The 24,071-nt window shown below is 36.9% G+C and overlaps 1 protein-coding gene across 1 annotated transcript in view; it reads left to right on the top strand.

Annotated features, from left to right (window-relative positions):
- elf1 (E74-like ETS transcription factor 1) overlaps window positions 1-14,912 on the top strand; it is a 103,510-nt gene extending 88,598 nt beyond the window's left edge. Inside the window, 8 exon segments of the mRNA XM_056471834.1 lie at window positions 1,866-2,034; window positions 3,527-3,634; window positions 4,076-4,234; window positions 6,578-6,661; window positions 7,217-7,360; window positions 7,363-7,408; window positions 9,547-9,891; window positions 12,169-14,912. Of these exon segments, the coding sequence (XP_056327809.1) occupies window positions 1,866-2,034; window positions 3,527-3,634; window positions 4,076-4,234; window positions 6,578-6,661; window positions 7,217-7,360; window positions 7,363-7,408; window positions 9,547-9,891; window positions 12,169-12,961 (1,848 nt within the window). The 3' untranslated portion in view covers window positions 12,962-14,912.
- The last annotated feature ends 9,159 nt before the right edge of the window (window positions 14,913-24,071 follow it).

The following is a 24,071-nucleotide window of genomic DNA, read 5'->3' as shown; positions in this document are numbered from 1 at the left end:
AACCATTTCAAAGACATGCGCTATAGGTGAACTGAATAAACTAAATTGGCCATAGTCAATGTGATAGTGTATGTGTGTTTCCCAGTAATGGGTTGCAGCTGGAAGAGCATTGCAGTGTAAAACATATGCTGGATAAGTTGGCAGTTCATTCCACTGTGGTGACCCCTGATGAATAAAGGGACTAAGCCAAAGGAAAATGAATGAAGAACAAAAAATAATTAATTGAAACCATTCTAGCCTATCTTTAAAATAAGTACTAGTACCATGAAAAAATAGTTATTTTTTTGCATATATGACTTGCCCAACTAGTTCAGTCAATGTTCATTCATATTCAGGCATGTTTTGAATTATTTATCATCTACCAGAGGCATATTGAGAGCTGCTATCTGGATGATGCGTGATATTCAGTTGGTCACATGGCATCAATGATGTTATCTTCAATGCCAGATTTCCTTGGAAATGAAGTACCTCTATAACAAACATACAATCCAAAAAAAAAAAACAAAAAAAAACCTTGGCAACCCTGACTCATTTACACCACAAAGTTTTCAATTAAAGCAACACAACTTTTTTTGGTAATCTCATTTTATGAATCCCCAAGAGTTAAACAGTTGAGTTTTGAATCCATTAACCCGATCTCCAGGTCTAGCGGCAACACTTTTAGCTTAGCTAATCATAGATCATTGAATTGAAGTAGACCATAGCATTTCGCTCAAAAAAAAACTATTCATTTAAAGCTTGACTTATATAAGTTACTTCTTGTACTAAGGCCAATGGAAAATGGAAAAAATATATATAATTTTTATTTTAACTTAGCATGCCGTACCATAACTAGGTATCTATATAACAGCACTACGTAATATCATTGCTCCTGCTCCAGCCATGGTACAGCAGCAAAGTACCTTTATTATTAAACCAGAATGAGAGTGTAGTTCCTAGCATTTCTGCATGGTGCTTGATTTAAAAGTGTTCATGATTTAAAAAGTCCTTGAGTTTGGTGTCCATGAAAGAGTGGGAACCTTGTATAACTAAAGTAGATTGAACATAATACAATTAAGTTTCCCCCAAAAATCTTCCGAAATGTTTTTGTTTCAGCTCATTTTAAATTAGTAGTTAAAACAAGCAGCAACAATCATTTTACTTGAGTGTACAGAAGAATCAAGCTCGGGCAAGCTAACGGTCTAATCCGATTCAATGATTTATGCTAAGCTAAACTAAAAGTGCTACCATCAGACGAATGAGATTGGTTAAATTGATTTAAAATATGATAAAACTCAACTGATTAACTCTAAAGGAGTTAAAATGTCCCTATTTCAAAATAAAAAGTGGAGTGTGCAAATAGTCTGGCATATTTTAGCTGTGTGCACTGTTAGGAATGGTCTCTTGTGGCTTTAAAGTCCAGTACCAACTATTTCCTCTTTTCCCCCATGTGATCTCTCCACCCTTGCTCAGGAATGCTGCTGGAAATGAGGAAGCCTGAAATGCTGTTTTTTTTACACGAAGCTTGACACAAACATGAGTACCTTACTGGAACTGCGATGGGTTTTACGTCATTGCCTCACATGACACCACCACACAGGCTCGTCTCTGGCCTAATTGTTATGCTGACTGCTAGTAAGAGTCCAGGCGAGTGAGCGAGTGAAGCGGCTCAGGTTAAAGCTATTATGAATGGCCCATTAGCTGCCACCTCTGTGAGTAAAGAGTAACCTGGACGATTGTGGATTGGAAGCTTTCATCCGCTGGGAAAGGGGACAAATTTATGTGTTTCAAAGCAATTATGGTGCACTTTACTGCTGAAAGCTCCACATGACGGTTGGTTCTTTTAGATCAATGGTGCATTTATGTGTGTGTTTGTTGTCCCGCAGCTGGACGACCCTTCGGTGTTTCCAGCGGTGATCGTGGAGCAGGTGCCCGCCGCCGACCTCATGCAGGTGTACTCTGGGCTGGAGGCAGACGAGGTGACTAATGGCATCATGGTGGACGCCATTCAGGACGTGGTGGAAGAGAACATGATGGGAGATGTGGGGCTGTCTGGTGAGTTCAATCACAATTATAGGTGGTAAAAAAAAGTCATTCTAGGGAGGGGGTGGTCTATGCACCTGAAGCAAACTTGAATCACCCGCTGTTCAAAATAATGAGGTTTTTGATGTGTTTGAAAGAAGGCTTTTATGCATGCAAAGGTCTATTTTGTACTGCAAAATTGTGAAAAATTATGGCAAATATCATTTATTGCAGATTTAAAGCTGATTTTTTAGCATCAGTACTCCAGTCGTATGAGCTGCCAACTCTAAGAGGATTTTCAAGAAGCATCAAGTATTATTATTATTTATTAAAGGTGCTGTGTGTACGTTTTTGACTCTTCTAAAGCATAAGAATATCATAATATGTTTGCAGATATTTAAGAAACATGTTAAGTGAACATTCTTGTTTATCTGAAAAACAATGAAGAAGTCAGATATTCTGCTTTGAAAATGTGCATTACATGCCGGAAAGTCTGTCTTTGTTTTGGTTCTTTTAACCCGCCCACTGCCAGTTTAGCCAATTATATTTCAGCACTCCGAATTGCTTTTGTGGCAAACAGCGTATTTGACTCATTCAGGCATAAAGGCTCTCAAAGCATGTGCCCGTGACCGAAATGCAACCTCCAGTGGACAGTAGCAGCCTCTGAAATGAGACACAGATTCAGAGTTCCACATGAGGTGGTTAATAATTAGCAAATAATATAAATATTATGAATGTAAACAAATATTCTTCTGTCGCAGCTTTTAGTTAGAACACGGTTTAAATCAGCCTTTAGGCTCAATAATCAGGCTCGCTTGATGTGTGTTTTGTGTATGCAACACCTAATTCAACCACTGGGTGTCAAACGTATAAACTGCACCTTTAATTATGCTTTCATGTTTTATCAGTTTAATTCATCCATGCTAAATAAATAAATAAAAAATAGTTAAAAAATAGTTATTTAGGTGTGTGTGTGTGTGTGTGTGTGTTTGTTTTTGTTTTATTGTTTTTATATATGCGTGCATTACATGTACATAATAAATATGACAAACACCCTAACATATGTTTTGCCAAAACTATTTTTATTTTGGATGCAATTAATTGCGATTAATCTTTGCCCAGCACTAGTATATACTTTTTTAACCTAAAATGGGGCAGCACAGCATCGCCTCACAGCAAGAAGGTTGCTGGTTGAAGCCTTTGCTAGTCATTTGGCATTTCTGTGTGGAGTTTGCATGTTCTCCCCGTGTTCGCGTGGGCTTCCTCCAGGTGCTCAGTCGGTGCTCATGCCCTACAGGTGAATTGAATTAGCTCAATTGGCCGTAGTGTATGTGAATGATTGACACACTAAATGCCATTCAGTGTAATAATATATTGGATGTATTTATGTTCATTTATAGAACTACTTCATCAGTTTGTTCATTAAATATCCCAGAAATATCCCACATATCTATTTCATGGAATGCAATATAATGAAACACAAGCTTAATATTTGTCAGGTGATAACAGTGTGTTTTGTTCACAGTAGAGACCCCAGTGTCAGGCGCAGAGGACAACATGGAGACCATTGAGGCGGCTGAAGCCCTGCTGAACATGGAATCTCCCAATAACATCCTGGATGAGAAGCGCATGAGTATGTGATGAATCACTTTCTGTTTACATACTGCTGTTCTTTCACAAACACTTGTGGGGAGACTTCCTAAAAAACACTGAAGTTAGTCAAAGGGCTAGTTCACTCAAAATGACAATTCGTATGTTTTTGTTATGTTGAACACAAAATAAAAAACTTTGAAAAATGTTGGAAACTTATAACCATTGACTTCCATAGTAGGAAAAACAAATACTATGGAAGTCAGTGGTTGCAGTTTTCCAATATTCTTCAAAATATCTTCTCTTCTGTTCAAAATAACAAACTAAAACACAATCTGGTGAGTATTTCAAGTCAGGGGTGAGTAAACAATAGCATAATTTCTATTTTTTTGTGAACTATCCCTTTGACATGTATACTGTGAGGCTGTTCTGTCTGTTAATGTTTAAGTAAAAACTCTTACACTCTATCTCTGGCCTTTTATAGTTCACACATATGGGAATATCCTGGAAACAGACCTGAGCTACATCTCCCTCCGTCCAGAGCATCTTTCAAATGGCATGGATGTTACCCGGGATGACGAGACGTCCTCTTTGGATGAACTCCCTCAGAAAAACCTTTCCAAGCCTGCCAGGAAAACCAAAGGTACCACAGTCCTCCAGTAGAAGGCAGTGTACGCCTCATGTATTTTTGCTGAAAATCCTGTCATTATTTACTCACCCTCCACTTGTTACAAACTTATGCGAGTTTGTTTCTTCTTTTGAACACACCAAAACTGTTTTCAAGAATGTTGCTAACCTAACAATTGAATTTAGCCATTGAGTTCCATAGTGTAGGACTGGTTATCAGCATTTCTTAAAACCCATATATGTTTTGAATAACTTTTCATTTTAATACATTTAGTATTGCTGGCCAAAGATTAATCATGATTAATCGGATGACTAATCAAAATAAAAGTTTTAGTATTATATATATATTTAATATGAATAATAGTATATGTGATACACACGTACATACATATATGCATACATACATACATACATACATACATGCATACATACATGCATACATACATACATAGATACATACATAAAAACAAAACTATACAAATCAATTTGTTACATAGATATTTAAATGAATATATAATTTGTATAATATACAGATACATTTTAAATGTAAATATAAATAAACATTTTCTCAGAATATGCATACATGTGTGTATTTATATATACACAATACATATACACAGTACACACAGATATGACAAAACAAACTTTTATTTTGGATGGAATTAATCTTTGCCCAGCACTAATATGTAGTTGATAATATTCTAATGACATTAAACTAACCCAATATTATTGTTGTTATTATTTTAGTTTCTCTTATCTGTATAACCTTAGCGTTTTTGTAACTGTGCTGTATTTATGTCATTTTAATATTATTATTTTGAACATCTATTGACTTTTCTTTATCTCAGGCTCATTATGGATTCGTACTCCTATATATTTCTGGAGATCATGAAATACGTCCCAGGAGCTACGATTTTTTGCAGTTTTTGATTTTGTGAATCCATCAGAAGCCGCTGTGTGTGGGAACCGGCAGACGTGCAACAACATTAATCATAAGTAGGGCCAGACGGAATCTGCGGACATTTTTCGCTATTTCTGCAGAGAACTTTGTAAAAAATCTGCAAATTTATGCGCAATTATTTTGGGAGTATTGAAACTAAAAACCTAATATATGAAAAAGAATAGCTTTTTAACATTTATTTAATGTTTACAATGCAAATCCATCTAGATCCATTTATTTGGTAAACAAAGCCTCTTATATAATATATCTACTAAAAGACAATAAAAAAATTCTTTACAAACATTATTGTAAACAAATCATATGAACATTTGTATATTAGTCAATAATATTACTGAAATTAAAAACTGAATAAATATAAATTTACATACATTTACACAAGTTAATAAATAGACTCAATGATTGGCCGGAAATCTGCGCGTGCAGATTCCGTGTGGGCCTAATCATAAGGTAAACACAAAACAACAGTTTCCATCCAGAGCTCCTTCACGGGACTCAACACTTGTAAACACTCACTCCAACAGATTTGCGTGGCTCTTGGCCCCGGCCACACTGACCACAGCTACCAAGCTGACCAATCACAGAGCTTTCAATATGCGTCATTGCAATGTGTAGTTAAATTTTTTGAGAAGTCAGCGTCAGCCTTGGCGAGGGCTATGCGACCGCACAAAGGCTGCACCAGAGCATACGTGTGTGCTTGGTGCATAAGTATAAATCAGCCTTAACTCACCTACCACCTTTCCTAACCCAAACCGATAGTGTTTTCAAAAGCACCGATTGACTAGCCCCCCGATTACCCCACATCTCGGCCCATTTTTCTAAACCCAACCGATAGTGTTTCTAAAAGCAATCCAGAAAAAGAAAAGCCCTCATGGCTGCCTGATTTTTACCACATTTTCAGATCTTACCACTTTCTCACCCTGTTATTTACTGTTTATTTTATTTTTTGCCTTTTGTTTTTTGTTTTACCTACTTTCTGGAAGCGTTCTTCACCAGACTCAAACTGTCGTGGTCAACTCCTCTTTACTTCTCTAATTCGCCGACTTATGCGGCAAGCCACTGGGAGCCGTCCACACATAAGTAAGCGTTCAGCTGGTAGCGCGAAAAGGGATCGTCTGCGTCATCATACCACCCCAAAGTGTTCGTTTTAAAGACAAAATGCAGCCATATATACCTAATATAATATATTAGATATTATACATAATTCACGCTCTCCAGAAATGTATACAGGGGTACATTTTCAAAATGAGCCTGTGTTGGTTTTATTTTTATTAATTTATTTAATATAAATAAAAAATGAGAAATATTCCCTTGGCAGCTAGCTGAAATAAAAAAGTTTTCTTTCATTTAACCTTTTTTCTTCATATAAAGTAACACAAATGATTTTTGCTCACCCTGCAGTGCGCAAACCAAGACCAGCACGGCCATGCTCTCCAATAACCAATCCATCTCTCCCGCTGAAGAAGAAGAGCAAAGAGGGCAAAGGTAAGCTCCAGCTCGGACCGCTGTGCATTACTAAAGGAGAAAAAGTTGGAAACAATGGCTTTTCTCTCTCCCGCGTGCATCACAAATCGCTCTTACTGCCAGAGAGAGGCCGAGCTGCGGCTGCTTAATTGATGAGCTGCTCTCAAAATGCTGCGTTAGTGAGGGAACTAAAAGTGATCGTGGGCTGGAGGGCACATCGATGCTGTCCCGATAGCGGCCCCTTATGCATGTGTGCCGTTCCCACATACATATACATCACCTTGACATACCACTGCCGGGATAGCTGTTTTTAACCACTTCTGGCCAAAGCGCACGACAAACAAGAATAATCTAGTGCCAGACCCCTGCTAATTAATTTCCAGCCTGGCGTAAGGCTAGCATGAACGGAGAATTGATTTATTAAGGTTATGAGAAGGAATGCAATAATTGCACCTCTGCCAATTCGCCTTGTTAAATAAGACCTGTAGAATCGCGTGTGAAATATGAAAGGCGTTTTTATGAGTCTAAACTTTTAATGAGTCGACGGAGGAATCTAAAAGAGCTTTCTTCTTGTAGGTAACACCATCTACCTGTGGGAGTTCCTGCTGGCCTTGCTGCAAGACAAAAACACCTGTCCCAAATACATCAAGTGGACGCAGAGAGAGAAGGGCATTTTTAAGCTGGTGGACTCCAAGGCTGTCTCCAAACTGTGGGGAAAGCACAAAACAAGCCTGATATGAACTACGAAACCATGGGGCGAGCACTCAGGTGGGTCAACGATTGCGAACGCTTCACCCACAGGGATCAGTCATTGCTTTTGCTGACCTCCTGCTTAGGTTTATGTCGGTATCAGATGTTCTTGTTGCTTTTATCAGGGTTGACTTTGTGTGTGTATATATTCAGAGTAAATATATGTTTGACCACACTCAAAAATTGAAGTAGCTGTTTGCTACTTATTTAAAATAAGTTGAAACAACACAATTCTTGAGTTTTTTGGGGGGCAACTTAATTGTTTTATGTTCAATTGGCTTAAATTTGTAAAAAAAAAAAAAACTAAAAAGTTAACTTAATCCTAACACAAACCGATTATGACCCTGCATTTTTTTTGTCAGTCCACTAAATTAAATTACAACAACTTTGTATTAGTTACTATGTTAATATTAAATAAAACAAATGCATCAGAATTTTAACTACTTTTAAAGCTATTGTAATTTGTAACCAGATTGCGACTGTGCTTTTAATGCATTATTAGGCAGTTACTAGGAAATTACCACAGAATTTTCATCAGTAGGCCAGAGTAATACATGTAAATGTTTATGTTTGAGTTATTAAGCTAACCAATGATGTTTTTAAGCATTTGGTGCTGTTATGCACTGCAAAAAATCCTTTCTTACTAAGATTTTTTTGTCTTGTAAAATAATAATTAATGTGGTAAGCAAAATAAACATATTTGAAAGCAAAACAAGATTATATTGCTTATCCCATTGGTAGATTATTAACTATTGACTATTATCGACAATATTTTTTGCTTGTCTAGAAAAAAATCTGATAATGACTGTAATGCATTATTAGGCATTGACAAAGAAATGATCACAGAACTTTCCATTAATATTTCAGCAGAGATTAATCAGGCCAGATTAATATGTGAGAATGTTAATATTTGATTTAATAAGATAACCAATTTAAGCTTCCACACTGCAATAAAAGCTTTTTTGTCTTGATTCTAGTCCAAATATCTAAACAAGTCTTAAATCAAGAAGCATTTTCTAGACCAGCAAAAAAATATTGTCTTGTTTGCAGAAATAATACGTCAAAATAAAGTGAGTTTTTCCTCAAAACAAGCAAAATAATCTGCCAATGTGGTAAGCAAAACAAACATAATTATAAAGCAAAAACACGATTATTTTGCTTACACCACTGGCTGATGATTTAGCTTGTTTTAGGGAAAAACTCACTTAATTTTGACTCAATATTTCTGAAAACAAGACACAATTTTTTGCTTGTCTAAAAAAAAATCTGATAATGACTTGGATTGTAATGCATTATAAGGCATTGACAACGAAACGATCACAGAACTTTCCATCAATATTTCAGTAGAAATTAATCAATTAAGCCTCCACACTGCAAAAAATGATTGTCTTCCTTAAAGTTTTTGACTTGTTTCTAGTTTAAATATCTAAAAATACATAAATCAAGAAGCATTTTTAGACAAACAAAACAATATGGCCTTGTTTGCAGAAATAATAAGTCAAAATAAAGTGAGTTTTTCTTTAAAACAAGCAACATAATCTGCCAATGTTGTAAGAAAAAGAAACATATTTCAAAATGAAAACACAATTATTTTGTTTACACCACTGGCTGATGATTTTGCTTGTTTTAGGGAAAAACACACTTAATTTTGACTCAATATTTCTGAAAACTTATATTTTATCTTATTATTTTGTTGTCTAGAAAAATATCTGATATTGACTTTGATTGTAATGCATTATTATGCATTGACGACGAAACAATCACAGAACTTTTGATCAATATTTCAGCAGAGATTAATCAGGCCAGATTAATATGTGAAAATGTTAATATTTGATTTAATAAGCCACTCATTTAAGCCTTCACACTGCAAAAAATGATTTTCTTACTTGGAGCTTTAGACTTGTTTCTAGTTCGAGAATCTATTATCTCTGAAAACAAGACACAATTTTTGCTTGTCTAGAAAATGCTTCTTGATTTAAGGTTTGAACAAGAAAAGAATTGAAAACTCTAAGTAAGGAACGCATTCTTTGCAGGGTGAACACCACTGCCAATACAATGTGAAAGCTCTTAAAAGACACAGTAAATTATTCATTACTACTATCATGATATAGTGAATCACTAAATATCAGCGTATGTCTACTCCCGCTATCTTTTAGGTACTATTACCAGAGGGGTATATTGGCCAAAGTGGAAGGACAGAGGCTTGTGTACCAGTTTAAGGAGATGCCCACAGATCTGGTCATTATCGATGAAGATGACGGTCAAGGGGACGATGGTGGTACGGGTTACGGAGGGCACCGGGCTGCTTCTCACGGACGGGCGGTGGGCCGTGGTTCATCACGTTCGCAGGGGAGGAATACGCAGGTGAAGACAGTGAAGAGAGAGATGAGTCCCGGTCTGAACAGCAGGAACGGAAAACAAGCCGAACAGCTTCTGCAGACGGTTCATGTCCTCCAGCCAAATCAAGGAGCTGCTGTCCCAGCGCCGACACACTCCGTAAGGTGAGAGGTGTTTGTGTACAGGTACAATAACAAACTAAAACACTGTTCAAGCTAGGGCTGCAGGATATTGGAAAAATCTGACATTGCGATATTTTATATGAGTATAATTTCAGCAGAGGATTTGAAAAGCTCTATTTGGGAAGACTTCATTCATTTAGATGGACTGAGATGATCAAGCTTTTTTCTACGCAGTGCGTCTGCATAAATTATAATTAATTACTAGCATATATAAACATGACAGAGCAAAAATAAAAGTAAAATAAACACTACTTTATGGTTTTCTGAGGAGTCAAACTGTATAGACCATTTCAATATGGCGATGTCACTGGCCCATAAACATGGCTCATAAACATGTAATTTATTATTAATATTTCATAACTGTTACAAGAGCCAATTGAATTACATCATAACATTAAAACAGCTATCATAATAATATTTATCAATATGTGGACCTTTTTGGATTCTTGGAAGCTATGGGATTTAAAAATGTAAAACAGGAAATACTTTAGGACCATTGTTTTTGTTTACATTCCTCAAAATGGTCTATTCAAGTACAAAAATTTAACAATCAAATGTAAAACAAAATAGCTATTATGGTATAAACAGGAGCATAGCAACCGGGGGGACGGGGGGGATCCGTCCCCCTCACTTTTAGAGACAGACCATTTAGAAACAGGTGATTAATAATTATATGATGTTATATATATATATATATATATATATATATATATATATATATATATATATATATATATATATATATATATATATATATATATATATATAACGTTATAATAATTATAACGTTTGATCTCATATAGCCGTCCCCCCCACTTTTAAAATGTCCGCTACTCCCCTGGGTATAAATAATGCAAATAAAAAAAATCTAATCCTGCGATGTGACTATTGTGGATAAACACATTGCAATATTGATGCTCAGACGATATATTGTTCAAACACTACCAAATCTAGTAAGCTGCCTTGTCATCCTGACCTTTTTAGGCAGCCTCAACATTGGCTGTTTCATAAGTGGTCAATTAGTAGCACTTTTCCTATAAGGAGTACAACTTTCAAAGCCCTCTGCATGCATTTGTTAACATGACTTAATTTGTTCCCTCATTTTAGTTAAATCATGGTACAACTCGGCCAATTCAGCTAAAATGAGGGAACAAATTACTGCAAAGTAGCCACAATTCAACTAAATTAAAATCATTAGACAGAGTTCTACAACACGGCCATGATTTAACTAAATTAAAACTAGGGTGAGGATAATTACAACATGGCCAGGGATGAGCGAGACTGATAAATAAAATGGTCTTGAATAAATAACTGTTAAGAAGTCTTTATTTGAGGCCACAGTATTAATGTGTGGGTCTCCCATAAAGAAATTATGACAATTAACAAAGGTCAATGTCAGTAGACTAAACCTTTAATACAGTTTGGCGTTAGCTTGCTGAACACTAAATGCTTTAGTTAGCATATATAAATATAAATGTATAAATATTTGTAATGGGGCGTCACAGTGGCACAATGGGTAGCACAATTGTCTCAAAGCTAGAGGGTTGCTGTTTCTAGCCTCAGCTGGGTTAATTGGCATTTCTGTGTGGAGTTTGCATGTTTTCCTCTGTGTTGGGTTTCCTTCGGGTGCTCCGGTTTCCGCCACAAGTCCAAAGACATGTGGTATTGACGGTTGGTCTCGCGCGTCCATCGTGTTTGTAGTTTATTTACCCGAGTTTGTAGTTCTAATCGAATTCACATGCAATGTGCAATGTATTGTGTGCTATATCAGCGGTTAGTGAATGGACGGACAATTTTTACCGAAAATAGTAAACCATCTGGGAACCTTTGGCATACACTTTTCAACATACTACGATTTGGCACATACTAATTCTATTTTTAAATACTATTTAGGACGGATAGTATGCGAATTGGGATGCAAAATAGCTTAAAGACTAGTCCTGGAGGGCAAGTGTCCTCCAAAGTTTAGTTCCAACCCCAATTAGACACACCTGAACCAGCTAATCAAGCTCTTTCTTGATTTACTAGAAACATCCAGGCAAGTGTGTTGAAGAAAGTTGGAGCTAAACTTTGCAGGATAGCGGCTGTCCAGGAGTTTGGGCACCCCTGGTTTCAAATCTAGCTTATTTATTCCATATTCAATCAGAAATAAACCTAAGAGCTTCTTTTTGATTTCCCATCTCCTCCTTTTCATTCTGCTTGTAGTTCCAGGAGCACAAGAGTTCTCTCTTTGTAACCTCGTGCCCTTTTCTCTCTCAGGACTATAAATATGCCAGGATCTGTTCCCATGGTCCTCACGTCAGGAGCTCAAGGAGGAGGTCCGATGACCCTGCAGACCCTGCCACTGTCTTCTGTCCTGACCAACGGGGATTCCTCCACTCACGCCTCCCCGCCGCGGGTCATCCTCCACACCGTGCCTTCCACCAGCCCTGGAGGTAAAGATGTGCTCACCATCCAGACGGCCTCTCTGACCACAGACAGCCTCCACTCTCAGCAGCTCCTGGTGTCCACTTTAAGCTCCTCCAGCGGAGGCGTTATCAGCACCACACCACAGCAAACCGCATCTCTGAACGGCATCACCCGCCTGGTCACCCTCAATGCCAACGGGCAGCCCGTCGTGGCTCAACAACCCGGCACGGTCATTGCCACTGTCCTGAAGCCCAGTGAGTTTCAAAGCCTGCAAGTGAAGGAGGAGATCAGCGATCCTCAATACCTCCAATCGCTGGTCAACAACAATCCCAGCTTGGCTTCTTTCTGCAAGGATGAGATTGTGGACGGAATGGCTGAGATGAGTTACAGAACTGTGATCATCAACACTGCAGGACAGGAGCTCAGCCAGAGCCTCAACGGACACTCACAGCTGGCCAGCAGCCCCAGTGAAGGCCTCACCCCAGTGGAGGAGCTGGAAGTGCGGGGAGAAGTGGCTCTGCATCCAGAGCCTGAGGCCAAGGAGCTTTTGGAGAGCTCTCAAGGTCTGCAGGAGCTCCCGGTCACCATGCAGATCCCCGCATCCCACTTCATCCAGGTAAAAGCCGAGCCCACTGAGACCTAAACCATCAGCGCAAGAATGTGGACACAATCGACCAACATATTGAGAAGAAAAACAGAATTTTATTTCAGTGGAGCAGATTATGTGTAATTTATTGCTCTTGATTGTTTAGAAAGAGGCGCTGCCTGGAAGACTGTTTACTTAAACGTTTTTTTTGTGCCTAAATTCGAACCTTAAGGGATATCAAGCAAGATGTCACGACGAAAGCTCTTCGGTTTGCTCTCCGTTAAACTTCCAACAGGAGAGCAGCCATTCTTTACCCAGGGATATTCCCACCGTATGTGCCAGTTGAGATGCTTCTGCCTCTTCTCATCTCCAACGACAAACCAAACAAATAAACAGAGGGACCAAAGGAAGAGTTGGTGGGAAGCCAAAATGAAACCAACAACGCGCCATTGACTTTACGAGAAAAACACACACACAGTTGATTGTCACACACAAGATGGAAGAGCATTTGACTTGTTTTTTATTCCACATGTAGCCATTTTAGTGGACTTCAAAAGGACGCCTTTTGGAAAGAGAGAGTTCCTAGGTGGTTAATGCTTTGTTTTGGAAAGGATGCTTTTGAAGGGGAAGATTATATGATTCACTCTGTTTTTAATATGAAATTATGACATTATCTCATCCCTCTCATACCGTCAGTAACGACAAGGCCATTATTTTTCCATCACACATGAATTTAAAAGCACTGCGCTTTTTATGGAAATGGGCATTGCCTGTCCAACGAGACAGATCTAGGAGACTTTGTTTGTATATAGCACCAGACTAGAGAATATAGTGACAGTTTCCAAAATCATCTGCTAAAGTATTTCCCCATTATAATCTTGTTCATATGAAAAGGAACTCAGTATATATATATATATCTAAATATATATATATATATAAATATATATATAAAATATACAACTGAGATTCGATTTATGGCCACAAATTTATTTATTTTCTGAATTTCAAATTTCTGTATAAAAGACTTTGTTAAACGACACAAATATGAGGGAAAATATGCAGTATGTAGAGCTACAGTCATTTAACCCATAAGAACCCATTGTGCGTGTTTATTGCAAGCTGTATTTTTCCAGTTTAAAGCATTCCATGTAATCCTTTCATATTTTATCTATTTTTCAATATAAGGGGATCCGAACATACAGTAGCTTTATGAGATTGAGCTATCGCGCTGTTCTTACTGTGATGTGTTGTTTAAAGCCATTTTTTTACAGATCGTATGTGCTAGAATGTGCTTCTGTCTTTAAGCTGTCATACTTTTACCCTGCGATGAACGCATATCGTTCAATCGATGCCTTACATGACTGTTTTTCAGATCACCGACGGTCTCGGGCACAGATTTTTCTGTCTGAGACATTTAGCTAGATAGTTCAAATGTATTTATTTGTAGTTGACGTGTCTGTCCATTCTTCAACTCATTTATATCCAATAAATCCAGTTCCGTAACAGAAGCATCTGCACAAGTAAACCGAGCGGACGGTGCAGCCATGTTTATCTGAAGCTAAATTTGTGCTAAACTGCACTGAAGTTCTAGGTCTAAATGTAGACGCTCCCAGACGCTGATCATAGTAATCTTTAATTATTTTTGACTAACACCAAATCTCTGGTGCTGCTCTGACAATCATAGCTGTATTTTGTACTATGCATCAAGAGACAATCGGTAAGATCATTCATAATAGAAGAAAGATGTCCTTCTGGCCACCGTGTGATCTTCAAACCTGGTTTGGGTTTGAAATGTTGTTTTTGACTGCAAGCTTTACGCTTTGTAGGTTTTGGGGTAAAAGTATGCAAGTGCTAACCCAATAATTTCAGCTTGCCTTTTCTTGGGGCTTTTCTTTATTTCCAGTTGTCTTTTAGTAGAGTAGAGTTTTGTTTTCTATAAAAAGAAAAAGTGACCCAAAGAATAAAAAAAAGATATACTGTAATAAAACCAACTTTGCCTTAACGCAAATCTAAGATCTCCTGTTTTCTTTTAGTTTTTTCTGCTTACAGTAGAAATGAACACTCAGGATCACAGACAAAAAGATCTGTTTCCATGTTATTTAAAGTGTTTTCTTTATATTTACAGGTGTAAACTGCATTATGGGACCTTGAGCTCTGCTCTGTTGACTTTTTATGTTGAAAATTCAACTCTACAGTAAAGCAAAGTAACTTTAATTGACATTTTAGTTGTTTGAAATAATATAATGTATAAGAAATTATATATATATATATTTAGGGCTTGACATTAATACCCGCCAAATGTGGGTACATTTCAGCTGTTAGACAGACACTTTAAATTAAAAAGTTTACATTTAAATCGCTTTCTTAAAAGCAGAATTCGACAATAGAGATGGGCCAATATGTGGGCAAATGTGATCTCAGAATCGAGAAGCAGCATGTTTGACAAAAATAGCTTTCGTGTGAGCAAAAGAAAGCAGGTGAATACCAAATGAGAGGATGATCCACGCGCAGAGGTGATGTGATGCACACAACTGTTTAAATAGTGTGCACGCTCCTGTTTACTGGCGCAAAGCAACCGTGCCTGGAAATGCAACTGGTGCGATCGGTTCTCTTTGAAATAGACTGGACTACTATAAATTACTGCATTACGTAGTGTAATTTATCAATGAAGAGTTGTGTGTGTGTATATATATATATATATATATATATATATATATATATATATATATATATATATATACAATATGCATAATGCTTATGTCTAAATATTTCCCTTTACTATATATTACTATAGTATTTTAAATGTGTAACACCTGCTTTTATTGGATTTTTTGGTTTAGCTGTTATATACTATAATTTGTTTCTGTTTAGTGCAGCATATTATTTACAGTAAATAATTGAACTGAATTCTGCCTCATATGTTTCATCGACAGTTTTATTCATCTCTAAGATATGATTGACTTGGATTTAAGTTGCTTCAATTTAAAAATAAAAATTGCAAAAACAGCTTAGATGTTGCTAAGCTACTTTTGCCATGTATCTTTTAGCTTAGCTTGCTACATTTCCCAGGGGGTAGCTTTTAGTGTAGTTAAGCTACATTTTAAGTAGCTAATAGCTTAGCTCACTACATTTTTCAAGTAGCTTGCCCAACACTGGTCTTAGTTCTAAAGTTCAATTTCAAATAGTTTATTTTTTTTTCAAGATCTGAGGTGAACTATCTGCTGCTGCTTTCAGTACTATATCAATAAATGACATATACAATGGCATTCAAATTCACATTGTTAGCATATATCTCTGAATAAAGCACATGAGGTGTACCTGAGGTGATCATTATCAGTTTTCTGTTATTAAGCTGCTAGAAATAGAAGCCATTTTTAATATATCAATTCAAGGTGTTAGAACAAAAACTCCTTTTAATCTAGAAAATATTGCGTGCCGTTGCTTTTATTTAGAACACGATTTAAATCAGCCTTTAGGCTTGATCGTCACTCGCTCCTTTTGGTCCTCAATCTGGCAACATGCACTTGCATTTGTTTTGATCCAGGAATGCAATACCTAGTTTAACCACTGGGTGTCAAGCGTACATACTGCACCTTTGAAGGACGGAAATCTCAAAATAGGGAAAACTGCTCATTTACGGATGTTTTTTTACAGTGTGGTTACTGGGTAAAACTACACAAAGCCCAGAAGGCAGATGCTCTAATTGTTCTGACGTATTAAAACGAGTACAGCTCCTCGTGCATCTCCTCAGGCGTTTCCTCTGTTAATGTGAATTAACGGAGGTCAGATGCATTCGCAGGTATTTCGCAACGTCATGCTGTGAATGGAGGCTGCTGCGGCGAGCTCTGTTTCCAGCCATATGTGCTCTTATTCAGCTCGTCTGCTCCTTCTGGAGACTACAGAGCGCTGCGGAAACTTGCGAGAGGACAGAGTGAGTGCAATCTGTTAACTACAGGAAGCAAAACGCCTAAGAGTTAGTGAACAATCCGGCATGGGAGGCTAAGCGACGCCCTCATTTGAGTGGGTGAAAATGAGAATTAGCAATTTTAAACCAAAGCATTCAAATGTCCTACTTTTATTTTTTGTCCTGTTGAATTCACACACAAAAGATGATTTTTATAATATGCTATAGCTTTCTGAGACTTCCTACACTTTAAAAGTCTGTACTGTACAGCTTGTATAGACTGTTTTTGAGATGCCTTTTTTGACTGTTTATACAGAAAACAATCTAAAAACATATACCTATATATATATATATATATATATATATATATATATATATATATATACATATATATATACATATATATATATATATATACATATATATATATATGGTGGGAGACGTGCGTTGGCTCCATAGAGTTGGCTCGAGGCCACAGAGTGCCTTAGTGTCCCACCAGTGACGATATACAGCCATATCACACTGATATCTGTGTGATATTGCATTTATACAACAGTTTGCAATTATGTGCATATAGAGAATCAAAGAGTCTAAAAATCCTTCTGTATGAGGAACTACTTTCCTCCACCATTCTTTCACATCTGCAGCTGACGGTAAAACAGCAGAAACTGTTGCTTAAAAACACATCACTTTAGAGCTAGTATTTGAATGATTCTCTAACGTGATGTCTAAAATGATAATGTAATGACTAATGTCAAAAAAAGACTAGCAGATGGTGGCTATGGTATAAATACAGCACTATATCATGCAAAAGAGAGAGATTGACTTAGAATACCTGTTTTTATGAGTTTTTCTCTCTTAAGGACCTATTATGTGGTCTTTGTCGCCATCTTGTGGTGAAATCATCTTAGCTCTGCTCATTATCACAGGCTGATGGCTGCCGACGTGCTGTATCTCTGAAATATATAATATAAATATTTAAAATAGGCACTATCCTTATAAGTAAACTGCATAGTTTCAAACTAATCAACTACATTCTCATCAAAAAAAGCCTCAAAAGTACATTATATTGTCCAACAGCAGGAATATTTGTCAAACTGTAGTCAGTTTATTCCTCTGCTTGTCATCTTGACATGTGGGTGGAGTAATACACAAGGGTAAGGAAGCTGTGCCAGTGCTGTTATTGCAGAATATCACACGGCTATCAGTCAATCAGATCAAGAACCAGACAAACTGTTGTGAACTGGTTATTTTCCCCCAATTTCTGTTTAACAGAGAGATTTTCTCAACACATTTCTAAACATAATAGTTTTAATAACTCATTTCTAATTATTGATTTATTTTATCTTTGCCGTGATGACAGTAAATTATATTTTACTAGATATTTTTCAAGACACTTCTATACAGCTTAAAGTGACATTTAAAGGCTTAACTAGGTTAATTGGGTTAACTAGGCAGGTTAGGGTAATTAGGCAAGTTATTATATTAAGATGGTTTGTTTTGTAGACAATCGAAAAATATTGCTCAAAGGGGCTAATAATTTTGACCTTAAAATGGTTTTTAAAAATTAAAAACGGCTTTTATTCTAGCCAAAATACTTTTTTTTTTTATTTGTTGTGTATGAAAATCTCGATTATTTCTCCAAATATTGATTTCTTAACTCTTCTGAGGTAAAATTGAAAAGTTAATATTGCATTAAAATGACTAAGGATCAATATGCATATGTCTGAAAGCATGGAATATTTTGTTAATTTGACAAATTGTCTTTTTAAAGTCCCCAAAAATATTTAAATTTGGGGGAAAACATTAAGTAATTTGCAGAACATAAAAAACAACAACAAAAAACATTTGACTAAATAAACAACTATAAAAAAATGTAAATTTCAAGGTCAGTGGAACTTCTCCAAATTTTTCCATAGCTAAGATGTGTACACAGTGGGTGACACTTTAAAATAGTCATTACTGCCAGACTTGGCGCCGCAACAAGACTAATAAGAGATGGGTTATATGCACACAGACTTTTAATTTTCAGTCAGGCAGCCCAAGAGCTTTCGGTGAACTGTCTTTCCATTACAAAATTTTCACGTTTAAGATTTGATTTCTTTAAAAATCAGCGATCTTTTATGAAGTGGGGCTCCGATTGGACAAGATGCACTGCATTAAATTCAACCCCTCCCCCCCCCCCCCGGCTTTAAAATATGACAGTTTATTTTAGCCCAGTATTTTCAATGGTATTTCTGCGCTAGCCTGTTGATACTGACGGCGCTAGCGGTTACTAGAGTCTTTCATCTTGTTTTACGCTTGAACAACTAAATGAATGCTTAAGTCGATTTAACTTATTGTATTGTAATTACATTACAACATCGATGCTGTAAAAACAACCTTGTGAAATTGAAAATAGTCACATTAAGCTTTCACCGGAAGTTTATCATTGGCTTTAAAACAATTTCTGTGCATAGAACCCATTACATGTGTTTAAGTGTAACAGCAGTTTGCGACTATGGCACCAGGGGGCACAAAAGGACGGGGTGCAAACGAACAGAATAATCAAGTAGCTGTAAATATCCTGCTACTTGGAAATGAAGATGAAATAAGGAAACAAAGCATTATAATTCATCATTAATTAATCATTAAAAACTTGTTAACAAGCTTTATTATCATTGTAAGCTTAAGTGCAATGAACATTCATTTTGGAAATTAAAACTAAAGACAACTAAAATGAAAGTAGAAACATACATGCATACACAAATAAATAAAGCAGTGTTTTAGCCTAAATATAGAGAGATGTACAGTGTTTGTTAGTTGAAAGTGATAGGACTAAGACGGTCAATAAATAAGCTTTTTCGTTATGGTTTCATTGATATTTTCTTTGTTGATTCTATTTTACTTTCTTATGTTATGTCTTAATTCTTGTTCATAAATAATAAATTAATAATTAAATACGCCTAAATAATTATTTATTTAAAGACATTACCAGCGAAACATGGAGGAACGATCCAGCTTAAGTTAAATTCAACTTCATCAAAAGCATAAAAATAAATTGACCTCACTCACACACAGTATTACTACATTTTCCTGCTAAATTTAGATGATAGATATTGCAATATTGCAACATTTAGATTATAGATATTGCAGTATATCATCAATTTTATTTGGCAATGACACCTGTGTATTGAAAAAATCTGATCTTTTCAGAGCCCTAGTTTTGGTGATTTTATTTATTTTTTACAATACTAATATATTCTTTTTTCCGGTTGTCTTGTGGGCAAATAATCTTTAACCAACCTACACAGACTGTGAGAGGACACAAAACGCTTTTCACACCTGCAGCTCTGTGTGTGCCGGACCTGTGGTGAGGATAGAAATGCTTGTGTGTGTGTGGAGAAATTACTCAGTGGTGTGGAGAGGCTTTCTGTGGTCTTCTAAAGTGTGTGTGTGTGTGTGTGTGAGTGTATGTGTATGTGTGTGTGTGTGTGTGTGTGTGCTGCTGATGGAGCCATCTGGCAGCTGGTACATGCTGGAGCTCTTACCCCCAAGTCTACTATTCACACACAGCTGCAGATTACTAGCACTCTGAACCCTACAGGCAACACTGCAAAATAAAACAATAACATCTAGAGAAACACAATACCGGAGCTGTTCAAGGCAACTGTATAGCCATAAGTATGGACGGAGCGAAACGGCAACTGAAAGCGGTTGTTAAAACAATTTAGCGTCACTGTTTTCTGTGAAAATCAGAAAATATTTATCACACCACTACAAATGTAGGGCGAATTGGAGCAGACAAAATCATTATGGATGCAAATATTGTTTCAAATGTCAAGTATGCATACAAACAATTACATTTAAAATGCAGAAAGAGTTGAATAGGAGACAATTTTATTTTATTTTTTATTTATATTATTATTATTATTTTTTACTATATTTTAATGGTTTACATTTGGCAGTGTGGTTTATTTATGTAAGTGAGAATGCTGCCATCTGAATCTTGGTGCTTACCAAAAAAGTGGAATACTCTGATGCTGTATCACTTGAATATGAATGTGAACCAATATGTGACCACAAAAAGGAAAGACTGCTCAAATGTATGTTTTTTCCCACATTAGAGTCAAGACGTTCTTCAAAACAGTTAAATTCAGGCGTCAGATATGCAACTACTTGCAGCAGAAATTCATTTGTGTGCAACAGGAATCAGTAGTTAATTGTTTTAGGTGCTCAGTAAGTTCTGCTGCAAAAGTAATGCTTGTTTGTTCATTGATTTATTTATGGTGGCTCAGTGGTTAGCACTGTCGCCTTACAGCAAGAAGGTTACTGGTTCAAGTCCCAGCTGGGCCAGTGTGCATTAGTTTGCATGTTCTCCCTACATTCACATAGGTTTCCTCCGGGTGCTCTGGTTTCCCCACAGTCCAGATACATGTGCTATAGGTGAATTGGATGAACTAAACTGGCAAGTGTGCGGTACTGGGTTGCGGCTGAAAGGGCATCCGCTGTGTAAAACATATGCCAGAATAGTTGGCGGTTCATTCCTCTGTGGCGACCCCTGTTAAATAAGGGACTAAGCCGAAGGCATATTAATAAATTAATATTTAGCTTGGTTGTAAAAATGTCAGTACCAATGCAAAGTGAACCAGAATTAAATGTTTGTTTGTTTGTTTTTTTCTCTTATCTCCTAAACATAAAATCTAGCTATATGGGGCAGCACAGTGGCACGATCGCCTCACAGCAAGAAGGTCGCTGGTTCGAGCCCCCGGATGGGTCAGTTTGCATGTTCTCCCCTTGTTGGCGTGGGTTTCCTCTGGGTGTTCCGGTTTCCCCCACAGTCCAAAGACATGTGGTACAGGTGAAATGAATAAGCTAGATTAACCATAGTATATGTGTGTGAATGAGAATGTATAGGTGTTTTCCGGTGTTGGGTTGCAGCTGGAAGAACATCCGCTGCGCAAAACATGCTGGATAAGTTGGCGGTTCATTCCGCTGTTGCGACCCCTGATGAATAAAGGGACTAAGCTGAAAAGAAAATTAATAAATATATCTAGCCATATTATTCTGTTGTGAAGGCAATAGCGTGTGATTTTACTGTATTGCTATAGAAAATATGATAATATTTTTTAAAAAATAAATAAATATATATATATATATATATATATATATATATATATATATATATATATATATATATATATACATTATTCTGGCAGTTTGTAATGAGATTTTGCCAGCAAAAATACTGCATTCAAATTTTAGCAATTAAGATAATATATAGCATTTTTTGTTGAACTAAGCTCTGTCTTAAAGAGATAGTACACCAAAAATGAAAATGTACTCCCCTTTAAGCTCTTCCAAACCTTTTTGAGTTTCTTTCTTCTGTTTAACAAAAAAGAAGATATGTAGAAAAAAGCTGAAACCATCGACTTCCATAGTAAGAAAAACAAATACAAATATAGGTTTCCAACATTTTTCAAAATAACTTATTTTGTGTTCAACAGAAGAAAGAAAACCATATAGATTTGAAACAAGTGTGAGGAAATGATGACATAATTTTAACAGAATTTTAGTATGAACTTTCCCTTTATGTATTTTCAGTTCACTTAAAGCAATAGTTGACCCGAAAATGAAAAAAAGCTCTCCATTTACACTTTCCAAACCTTTTTTTATGTTGAACACAAAAGATATTTTGGAGAATGCTGGAAATAGTTCAAAGAGAAATGGCAACTGTAAGTGGTTGTTAAAACAATTAAGCAAACGGAAACACCTTGTTTTAAAGCACAATAATTCATTTGTATGGTGCAGGGCCTCCTTTTGCGGCCAATGCAATTTGGCAATGACAGATACAAGTCCTGCACAGTGGCCAGAAGGACTGAGCCATTCTTTTTGCATAATAGTGGCCAGGTCACTACATCAGGCTGGAGGAGCAAAATGTTTCCTGACTTGCTTCTTCAAAATACCCCAAAGTGGCTCAATAATATTTAGGTCTGGTGACTGTGCAGACCATGGAAGATGTTCACTTTCATGTTCATCAAAGCACTCTGTCGCCATTCTTGCTGTGTGTATTGATGCATTATCATTCTGATACACAGCATCCTTCAGGATACAATTTTTGAACCATTGGGTGCACATGGTCCTCCAGAAGGGTTCAGTAGTTTTTGGCAGTGACGTGTCCATCTAGCACAAGTATTGGGCCTAGAGAATGCCATATTGATATTGCAGCCCAAACCATCACTGATCCACATGCTTTATGCATGCAACAGTCTGAATGGTACGCTTCTTTGGGGCTTCTCCACACCGTAACTCTCCTAGATGTGGAAAGACAGTGAAGGCGAACTCATTAGAGAACAATATCCATTTCACAATGTCCACAGCTCAAGATATTCACTGCTGGCACCACTGAAACCAACATTTGGCACTGGCACAAGTGACCAAAGGTTTGGCTATAGCAGCCCAGCCATGTACAGTATATTGACCCTGTGGAGCTCCAGACAAACAGTTTTAGTGAAAACAGGGGACTTTCGATTTCCAACATTCTTCAGAATTTCTTTTTTTGAGCTCAACAGGATGAAGTCAAAGTTTGGAGTAAGTGAAGTGGAGTAAACAAGGGCAGAACTTTATTTTTGGGGGGGAGTGACCTATTCCTTTAAATAAGAGCTGAATGGATTAAATATAAATATGCTTTTTTAAAACGGTAAATGTTGTATAAAATGAATATGAAGTATATCATGTCACGCTGCAGGAAAAAACGTGTGTCTTAGCGGCATGTCATGTTGACTCCTCATTAGTGCTCATGCTCCATTAGAAAAGACTAGGACAGCTTGCAGTGATCAGTGTTTCACTGCTGAATGTCAAAGGAACTATGACTAATCGTAAGCTTCTAAAACTGAAATAACCCTTGTATAGTTATTAAAAAAAATAAAAGGTATTCAAATTAAAGCTGAATTTCTCGACAGCTGTGGTTCACCAGCATCAAACCGAGTCTTTACATCAACACAGCTGCACAAAATAAGCTCAAGGAACGATCTATTTTTAAAGCAAGATGACAAGTAGCTGGGGGCCAATGACATGCTTGAAGAGAGCGAGTGTTTATTGCATCACGGCGTCTCTCTAGTGAGGAGTGGCAGGACGGCTGAGGGATGGCGGTCATTAGAAATGTGCCTCCAGTCAGAGGCTGCGCTAAGATTACTCACACACCAGGAGACTCACACACACACTCACATACACACAAGATTACTCACACACCAGGAGACTCTCTCTCACACACACACTCACACA

This window comes from Danio aesculapii, chromosome 14 (assembly GCF_903798145.1).
Source record: "Danio aesculapii chromosome 14, fDanAes4.1, whole genome shotgun sequence".
NCBI lineage: Eukaryota > Metazoa > Chordata > Actinopteri > Cypriniformes > Danionidae > Danio > Danio aesculapii.
The sequence above is the reverse complement of the archived record's forward strand: the minus strand, read 5'-3'. Positions and strand labels throughout refer to the sequence as shown.